The sequence below is a fragment of the Chenopodium album genome, chromosome 15, assembly GCF_948465745.1.
Source record: "Chenopodium album chromosome 15, dcCheAlbu1.1, whole genome shotgun sequence".
NCBI classification, from domain to species: domain Eukaryota; kingdom Viridiplantae; phylum Streptophyta; class Magnoliopsida; order Caryophyllales; family Amaranthaceae; genus Chenopodium; species Chenopodium album.
The window spans coordinates 43,208,439-43,218,766 of NC_137848.1; the positions used below are offsets into that span (position 1 = coordinate 43,208,439).

Below are 10,328 nucleotides of genomic sequence, written 5' to 3' on the forward strand. Positions count from 1 at the left end.
TCTAATATACCTCTACTTTACACAATTTCTTAATAACCACTTATAATTTCAAACGTAAAAAACAAAAGGGAATGACGGAGGGAGTACCTAATAAAATCCAAAATATTTTAGATGATATGAGAGATTGAGAGAAATAGAGAGAATTTGTTAATAATAACTAGGCTTTTGACGACCCGTCCGACGTATGGGCTTATTATAGGAATAATTTATAAAGTTTTGTATTATGAACACATGGTTGATCTAAGTATTGTTTGATATTTAGTTTGTGAGCATGAATAATTTTAACTCTCATACAATTCTAAATGGTTAAAGAATTATTATTTGGAGTAATGAATTCAAAATGAGGCTATTAATGAATGGTGAAGAAGATTGAGGGACTAAAATTGAAGGCCAAAATGGACAATTAAGCTTGATTAAAGGTTAAATTAAAAAGGGGAGATGAAGATGAATTGCGTGGGAGATGAAGAACCCGAAGATGCGTTTCTATTTATTTTATTGGTTTGGATGTTTGTGGGTTAATTAATAGTAATACTGTTTATATTTTAAGAAATTTGAAAAGTTTAGGAAGCATAATGGAGTTAAGAAGGTAGGGAAGTTTAGACACGTGGCTTTTTTGGTTGAAAAAGTGAAGAAGATGAGGAAGCGTCATAGAATGATGACGTGTGTTTTTTGTTTGAGTTTTTAAATACTACGTATAGATATAGATATAATTATTATTATTAATATTAAGAGTTATTTCAAAAAAAAAAATATATAGGTAGAAATGAAACGTCTTTAATAGTTCCTCCGTTTGTAGGCTATTTAAAAACTTGACTCATGTGATATAAGAGAAATAATGAGAAATTATCAACTTAAAAAAGTAATGCATTTATACGGATTGTCATTAATATTTTTTTATACTCCCTCCGTTTTTAAATAATTGCTCCACTTTTCTTTTCGGCCGTTTTAAATACTTGCTCAATTTCCAAATTTGGAAAGCTATTACCATACTCTGTATTTAATTAATTTCTCTCACCAAGTGAACCCAACAATATTAATTTCATATTCTTTCTCCTTCAATTCTCTCCATTATTTTTAATTTTTTACAATTTTTTATTCTTTCACCAATCTCAGTACTTTCATATTTTATTATTTTTTTTTAATATTTTCTATAATTCAAAATGGAGCAAGTATTTAAAAAGGGAGGGAATATTTTATCCAACGGCTGATAATACGCATTGCCATTAATCTTTTTCATTTTTTATAGTAATTTTTTTTCCACTATTACGCTGCATCCCGCTCCCTGTCTCCTCCGTTGAAGCGTACTCCGAGTTCTCCATTGAAGCAGTTTCTGGGATTTCTCTTCTCCATTGAAGCAGTTTCTGAGGTAAAATATATTCTCTTTTTTCTTTTTTAATCATTGAATATCAATTTCACAATCTAGGGTTTATCGTTAATTTAGTTCATTATAGTCAATTTAGGGTTCTTCAAAAGTAGATTATTGAATTATTTATTATTAATTATAATTATTAGAGCTATGAACGATTTTAACGAGTGATTTTGATGCTATAATCTTGATTTGCAATTTACGTTGATACGCTTTAGTTAGAAGAATTTCATGCGATTTTTCGAGCTTAATTTGATAATTGAGTCAAATTTGGTTGCTAATATATTGTTTATAACCCTTCATGATTATGATGAAACTATGGAATTCGACCTTTTCTCCTCGGGAAAGTTAGAAGAATTTCATGCGATTTTTCGAGCTTAATTGATAATTGAGTCAAATTTGGTTGCTAATACTATCTTTATTAAATGTTATGTGCAATTTTGGGTATTATTTGTGTGATATAAAATATTCCAAAATTGCACATAATATTTAACGGAGGTTGTATATTGTTTATGATCCTTCATGATTATGATGAAACTATGAAATTTGACCTTTTCTCCTCGGGCGTACGCGGCCACCCCTTTTGCCCTGGCTTAAGGACCGGCCTGTGTAAGACTTTGGTTTATACCTTTAAAGTTGCTCCCAAGCTTTTGTTTTATCAATATTGGCTCTACCAAGATGTTGCATTCTGTCATTCGGTTCGTTACCGGGTTTGCATTGACTAACTAGTCCAAGACTCCAAGAAAAACTTTGTATTTTATGGGAAAATTCAAGTTATAAGGCTGAAATACAAACTACTAAAATTGAAGAAAACCGCTATTTCAAGTAGCGGTTTTAGGTGTAGGGTAAAAATGCTACTTGAAGTAGTGGTTTTCTCTTGTTTTTGAACGCTAGTTTGCGTATCAGCCTTATTAACCGAGGCTCCCTTGCATTTTAACTGTGTATAAGAAGATTGAATTGAAAGCCTATATAATTTTGAGTGCTATGTAGAGTCAGTAGAGAAGGGAGAGATTGTTGTAGAGTCTTCACTTTCATTATTATGCTGTGAACTCTATTTATCTTTTGCGCTAGTTATTCCCTTATAGGTTACTCATTATTGTAAACTGGTTCCATAATATGGGATTTTGAAGAACAATTATTATAGTTTATGAAGTACTTTTTAAATTGTGACTAAAATCTGTCAATTCTAAAGCTTTTTCTTTTGTGCAAATGCCATTTTATTGTTATTGCCCCTTTCAATTTGTTGAAAAATTCTAAATTATCAGGTGTTTCAGAAAATATGGAAATCGAAGAAGATGATAACTATGAGGAATACATCCCTGTTCATAAGCGAAGGGCTATGTTAAAAGAAAAAATACTTCAGAAGGGGAAAGAGTCAAACACAAATGAAGTTGAATCTGAGAAAGAGAAGATTGAGGAGGCTAAGCCCAGTCTTCTCGTTAAAGCTACACAATTAAAGAAAGATGTTCCGGAGATCAGTGCCACTGAGCAAATTGTCCTACAAGAAAAGGAAATGATTGAGAATCTTTCGGACAAGAAATCCCTGATGTCGGTTCGTGAGCTGGCAAAAGGTATAACATACACAGAGCCTCTTTGGACTGGGTGGAAACCTCCCTTGGCCATAAGGAGGATGTCGAAGAAGCAGTGTGACACTATTCGGAAGCAATGGCATATCATTGTTGATGGTGATGACCCTCCGCCGCCTATCAAGACTTTTAAGGAGATGAGGTTTCCTGAACCTGTATTGGAGGAGTTAAAATCAAAGGGCATTTTTCAACCCACACCAATCCAAGTGCAAGGGCTTCCTGTTATTTTGTCTGGTAGAGACATGATTGGTATTGCATTTACTGGTTCGGGGAAGACATTGGTTTTTGTCTTGCCCCTCATAATGTTGGCCCTGCAGGAGGAGGAAATGATGCCTCTTGAACATGGAGAAGGCCCGTTTGGGCTTGTAATTTGCCCTTCTAGGGAGCTCGCGAGGCAGACTTATGAGGTTGTGGAGCAGTTTCTGATTCCGCTTAAGAAGGCTGGATGGCCAGAACTGAGACCATTGCTGTGCATTGGAGGGGTGGATATGAAATCACAATTGGACGTTGTCAAGCAGGGTGTTCATATAGTTGTTGCTACTCCAGGGAGGCTCAAGGATATGCTTGCCAAGAAGAAAATGAATCTGGATAACTGCAGGTAAGATTTTGAATCTTTTTAAATTCCTGTATGAATATCCTCCTGTGTTGTGTGTTATATACTTGCTGCAGAATGCCCACTTTCCTCTTTTCTCCCTTGAAGTGAAACATATAAGCATCTTTGAAGAGATTCCTAAGATAATGTCATGGTATGACAGTTGATCGTAATTTTGTTGTTTGGATTTAGGAGCAGAGCTGTGTAAGTAATTTGTCTTGCATCTGGTCATCCCCTCTGGCCCTCTGGGTCTCTGGGGTAAGTGTTAGGGTTCAGCTGTTGGCTGAAATTGAAATTTACGCTTACAAATTGAAGCATGGTTTTTCAGGGTCTTGCATGTGTTGTAAGGGCAGGCTGAGATATCTCTAGTTGCTCTGTTGCTTGTAATTTTAGTGTTTTCTAAATTGCTGTCTGGATCAATGATCATTATTTGGTTTTTATGTTTAGATACTTTAAAATTTTAATATTTATGGGGTCCATGAAGGTTGTTTAAAACTTGTTAATGCAGGTTTTGTGTTATCCACTCCCTCCTATTGTTTGTCATGTACATGCCCCAACACCCTTCCTGTTTCTAATTCTCTCTTGAGGAAATCATTTTAATTTATGTGTAGAATTACGTAACAAATTGATGAATAATCAACTTGTAGGTGTTTTCTGTTCAAATTAAGTTTATGGAGATGATTAGATAGGCATGTATCTCTTGTTCATATTTTCTGGTTTGTTCTGGGGGTTTCTGATTGAAGGCATGTAATTAGGCTTCAATAATTATGGAACAAGGTCAATATGTACCTTGTGGGATTCAATCCTATCATTTATAATTGGCTACATCTTCACTCATTTATTGTGGAGTAGAATTGAATCAAAAGGGCCATAAATGAAATTTTGAGTAGATAGCTGGAAATATCTGAGATACATCAACTAAGACTCATGAAATTGAGTGATAGGCCATTTGATGTATGAGTTACTTTGCAGTTCATAGTTATTCAACCATGACTGTGAACTGGAGATGTTTTCATTTTTAGTATTAGCTTGTGTTCTGCATAAACATATTTGCTATAGTTAGAACTCAACACCATGAAAGAATTGATCAAGTCATCTCCTGAATTTCCCTTAGTTTTCCTGAAATCTTATAACCTTATTTGACTTGTTGAACTGTAGCATTCATTGGATCCTTACAGCCTCGGACAGTGTTCTGTTCATTTTAGTTTTCTCATTTCTTTTTAGCTAAAATTTCTCTCAGTAGTAGTTTTCACAAAACCAAAGACATTTAGAATCTTTTCCATGTCTTAAGCCGTGTTTTAGTTTCTCAGATGTCTGGAATCTGGATGCTTGAGAGGTATGCATCCTTATTTTAACTGTATACCATGTGATGATTCAATTTATTCAAATATATAGGCACAAAATAGAAAGCCTGAATAACACTCTAATTAGTTCCTCAAACGACATACTGTTTCCTCAACCCTTTGGTTGGTCCCAGATGAATCTAGAGGTGACAATCTGGTGCTTTACAGTTATGAGGTTACCAAGTCCTATGTTGAGACCAACTAGAGATTTAATAATCCTTTTAGATGCAAAGATTTTAGCATGAACTTTCAAGGGAGAATGGGGAAGCTGATATTTATGGGGATCTGTTGGCACATCATAGAGGATATGCAGATCGTTTGGGTGAATAGTTCCGCTGTGCCTGGCTCTTCTGTTTATTGTCTGAGGCTACTTCGTAGGTTTTGAACATGAAGTATGCTTTCTTGATTTAGTTGCTAAAAGTGTGCTTGATTTTAGCTTGAGGTGAAATGTGATTATTTCTGTCTTTTTGACAAATATTTTAGTAGGATAGTTTTATTTGTTTGAGGGCACAATGATATTTCTTTCCTCCTGTATATAAGATACTCCCTTAGCACTCTTTCTAGAACTACTAATAATTACTTGTCAAAGGCTCAGGCCAGACAAGGTAATTAGAAAACAAAATCTCTCTCTCTCTCTCTCTCTCTCTCTCTCTCTCTCTCTTTCTTACCATGAGAATATGACCGTCTTACCATGATAAGAGCACCTTGTTGGTGGGTCTGGGCCGAGAGGATAGAGAAACTAGGATAGGGTTACACAAATGTTTCTTGGGTAATTGTTACCCTCATGTAATTATTCCTCTCATCCCACTCTCAAATTTACCAGAATTTTTGCTCTACTTTTTCCTTCTTATACATCTCAGACTCTCAGTCCAGCCAAGCCATCAGTGTGAACCTTCCCTGTTTTTTAATTTGATATTTTGACTCAAGATGCAAGTATGTAATTTTTGTCTTACTATAAATTTTTTTTTTTTAACCTTTCATCTTTTTTGGTATTATCTCTTTTGTTTCTGCTATAAAACACATAGCACCTTGGCTGTTGAATAGGATAATAGTAATATAACTGCTGCATAAAATTTATTAATGAGTAATAAGCATTTGAGTCAAAATGAATATCGTAGAGCATATATGAGGTGAGCGAAGAGGCTAAACCAAAATTCAGTCATTAACCATATGTGAGGTGATTCAAAGCATTATCTTTGCTGGAGATCATGAGTAATTGTCACAAAATACAAATGGTTATATCACTGAATGAAAATGCCAATTACAAATCTTTCTTAGGGGGTGGGGGAAAGGAATTGTTAAGATGGTTGCTTGTATGTTACTGGGCTGTTATGTCAATTTAGAATCGATAGTTGTGTGGGTCATAGCTTGTCTCATGTGTTATTGGTTATTGCTGGTTGCTAGTTACTTATCGACTTAAGATGTTGGGTAGTGAGTCATGAACATGAATCCTCCTTTGGGTTACCCCAAGCCCAAAATATTTGACTTTAGTATTTGACTGATGCTGTTGACATGGGTGTTGGAAGAAAGACATAATTCTTGTTTTTGGTGTGGTTGATTGCTGAAGGTACAAATTATATGGAACATGGCTTTCCAACATATCTTTAACTAACTTAATTCGGAATGTGCAGCATGAGTTGACTGTCCTTTTGCTTTTATGACAGAACTATCCTCTACTAAGGCCCTAACAATTTTTTTTATTTTTTTTCCTTAGATATTTATGCTTGGATGAGGCTGATCGACTAGTCGATTTAGGATTTGAGGATGACATCAGAGAAGTTTTTGACCATTTTAAAGCTCAGAGGCAGACTGTCCTTTTCTCTGCCACTATGCCAACAAAGATCCAGAATTTTGCTAGAAGTGCATTGGTTAAGCCTATTGTTGTAAATGTCGGTAGAGCTGGGGCTGCTAATCTTGACGTCATTCAAGAAGTTGAGTATGTGAAGCAGGAGGCCAAAATTGTTTACCTCCTAGAGTGTTTGCAAAAGACACCGCCCCCAGTTCTTATATTTTGCGAAAACAAAGCTGATGTGGATGATATCCATGAGTATCTCCTTCTGAAAGGGGTTGAAGCAGTTGCCATCCATGGTGGCAAAGATCAAGAGGATAGAGAATATGCCATAAAATCTTTCAAAGCCGGGAATAAAGATGTCTTAGTTGCCACTGATGTTGCCTCAAAGGGGCTGGATTTTCCCGATATTCAGCATGTTATCAACTATGACATGCCTGCTGAGATTGAGAATTATGTCCATCGTATAGGTCGGACAGGAAGATGTGGGAAAACAGGAATTGCAACAACATTCATAAATAGAAACCAGAGTGAGACTACACTGCTTGATTTGAAGCATCTTCTGCAAGAAGCCAAGCAGAGAATACCACCAGTATTGGCTGAACTTGATGACCCAATGGATGATTTAGAGGACCTCGTGGATGCAAGTGGAGTCCAAGGGTGTTCGTATTGTGGGGGGCTTGGTCACAGGATCCAAAATTGCCCAAAATTGGAGCATCAGAAGACACAACAGCTTGTTAATTCGAGAAAGGATTATTTTGGTGGTGGGGGCTATAGAGGAGAAATCTGATGCTTTTCTCTGCTCAATTTTCTTAGTTTTCTTGTACTTTTAACATCTTGCTGTTTACTCCCCGTTGGTATGCTTGAGATTTTAAGTTCTTTATAATACATGTATGAAGCTCAATGTTTCACGATAGTTTAGGTTGTAACAATATTAATATTACTTGAGGGATGAAGAGAGATAGATGATCCAAATTAGTTGATCTTAGATATTTACTAGATTTTGGCCGGTTAATGCTCCGTGTTATTGTATGAACAACATTATAACTTTTCAAAAAAAAAAAAAAATACAAGTTTAAATATGCTTTTGATGACAATTTCATTTTAGTGTATATGGTATATCTTCAAATTTTGATATGTATCATAAATTGATCCGGTTTAATGTAATTTTATGATGAATTTTTGTAATGGATCCAATAGTTGCGGGTCATACACTTCAAATCCTTAACCAAAATACTTCATATGAGGTTAAAATCTTACCAAGTATCAAGCCTTTCTCGGTAAAATGTGTTATTAACTATTACAAATTCATAATTGGCTGTGTCAATAATATACGAGTACAATGCTGAACATCAACAGGAAAACGTATATAAACATAACAGATTAACAGAAAGATTGGCTCAGCTACGGATTGAATAGAAACATTGAAAAGAAACACAATAATAAGAAAAAATGCATCAAATATCATCATTTTACGCCATATATTCAGCTTTCCGCCATTGGAGCTGGAACTTGTGGGATCATTACCAATAGCATCGGCTGCAAGAAGCACCATAAGCCATATATTCAGCAAAAATTTGAGGTTTAACACTCAAGTACGTGTCAAGTATTCCATAAATTTGTTACTACTTCTGTCCTTCAATAAAAGTCTCATATTAAAACATAAATTGTACTGGAGTATTGTTAATTAAAGTCGAATAAAAAAATTAAGGCAATGAGAATAACTTACTTCCTTTGATTGGATAAAGGTATATGTAGTTCTTAAGAATAATTGTGAATTTATGACAAAATCATACGCAAATTAATGTAATTAATGTTATTCTATTGTTATATTTCTTTTTTCGGCTCTTATTAGGCTATGTTTATCATTTTCTTGTTGATAAACATGATGTTTCAAACAATGTCACTCTTTAATTTAATGATAATTTAGTACTCGTAGCAATTATCACCTCCAGTAATATTGGCTGATTCAATGAAAATCCGAGCTTCAGGAGATTTAGGGTTCAACTTAAGGAGACCTGCGCCAAAACAACAAAAAGAAGGTAAACGTAACGTATGAAGTGTGCGACCTCAATATCATGAATGAGCTTATAAACGCATATGAAGGATCACACCAATTTATTCAAGTACATGAGTTCAAACATCTTGCTAGTGACCTCTCACAGTTTAAGCAACTTCAACTCCGCGGGTCAAACTTGAGAGTAGAGGGGGGAGTTTAGGGAGTCTCCCTAGTCCCCTACTCCCAAGCAAATGTTATTGGTGGGGTTTGAACTTACACCTTATTCCGTAACAATTGTTTTCACATACTTTGTATTTAAAAATAAAAAATAAAACAAAGTGAAGCATGTAAATAATGCAAAAAGTCAAAATGATGCAAATAATCTAGGACGTGTATAAAGAGTATATATATCATTGAAACAATTCAAGTGAGAGATAGAATTTATCAATGAGCTGGCTAAGCTGGTTACATACCTATGCAGTCCAAGGAACTCGAAACAGTATGACACATAGAAGGAAGCCTAAGAGCGAGAGTTCCATTGAGCTTAAGACCGAGGCTAGGCTCATTTCGATCCTTAACAAGTATGCATAAACACTTTTTGGTCTGATTTAGCTTCTTGTACAAGACCGTGCAACACTGCGAAGATGGTGCTTTTGCCTCGCCGGTTACATAGTTGAGGCAAGATGAAAGACTGATTAGTTGTTGTTGACATTCATCCTTGTCCTTCCTAAAGTCCGAGCTCACAAAAGCTAGCATTGTTGCTAGTAATAGCAACAGAATTGTTGCTTGATTAAGCTTCATTAAACTTATTTCTTTGAAATAATTGATTAATTTCTTGATGTGTTCTAAATTTGGCCATAACATTAATATATAGACCTCTTTTTTGTTGAGTAATGCATGATTGTATGCCACAATTTTGTAGCTACTAAAAGCAGTTCTTTTTACCTGGCAGAAAGCAATAGAATTTGTCAAATAGTAATAGAAAACTACAAGTCTCACCCCTCAAGTTAAAATAACGTGAGATTTGGGAAATGTAATACCTTATTATGTGAAATGTCTTGTACAAATAGGTATACTATAATACCTAATTCAAAAAAAAGTTTTGTTTTATTCCTTAAGCTTACTCTGTGGGAGCCTCGCATTTGAATCAGTAGAATTTGATATATATACCCAGGTGCACCGTACAGCCAACTACCCAAGGTTAGTTTTTGCTATTTGATGATTACATGATTAATCATTAAAAATGAGAACAAAATACACATGGGTGTATGATGCACCCGAATGTATATAACAATCTCTCTCGAATCGGTTATTCATATTTACCACTTACAAGCTAAATGGGGGCATGGCCTTTTGAGGAATCCATATTAGGATAATGTGATGTTTGCTAAATAATTCTATGTTCTACTCCCTCTATTTTAAAATTGAGTGTCTATTACTAATTTCATGGTCAACGTTTAAAAATTTTGACTACATATTCTCATTAAAATATATAAAAATAAATACGGTATCGTTGAATACGTCTCAATGTTTAATTTTGTAATATTAACTTTGTATAATTTTTTTTAATTTTAATATTAATGATAAAAGATGTGCATTGAAAACCGCGTAAAATAAAATAGGCACTTAATTGTGGGACGGAGTGAGTAGTGG

General features: G+C 34.8%; 1 protein-coding gene and 1 pseudogene across 2 annotated transcripts; one reads left to right on the forward strand and one right to left on the reverse strand.

The window, feature by feature from the left end:
• The first annotated feature begins 1,231 nt into the window (after window positions 1-1,231).
• Window positions 1,232-7,773, forward strand: LOC145582283 (DEAD-box ATP-dependent RNA helicase 35-like). 2 transcript variants are annotated; one of them, XM_081639286.1, is made up of 3 exons: window positions 1,232-1,366; window positions 2,632-3,550; window positions 6,602-7,773. In XM_081639286.1, exons 2-3 carry the CDS (start codon window positions 2,646-2,648, stop codon window positions 7,464-7,466), a joined length of 1,770 nt encoding a protein of 589 aa, XP_081495412.1. In that variant the 5' UTR covers window positions 1,232-1,366; window positions 2,632-2,645; the 3' UTR covers window positions 7,467-7,773. The 2 variants fall into 2 exon arrangements, with proteins under 2 accessions (XP_081495412.1, XP_081495413.1); XM_081639287.1 differs by having other exon boundaries at window positions 1,244-1,366; window positions 2,641-3,550.
• Window positions 7,774-7,976: 203 nt separating this feature from the next.
• Window positions 7,977-9,431, reverse strand: LOC145581230 (non-specific lipid transfer protein GPI-anchored 14 pseudogene; annotated as a pseudogene).
• Between the last annotated feature and the right edge of the window lie 897 nt (window positions 9,432-10,328).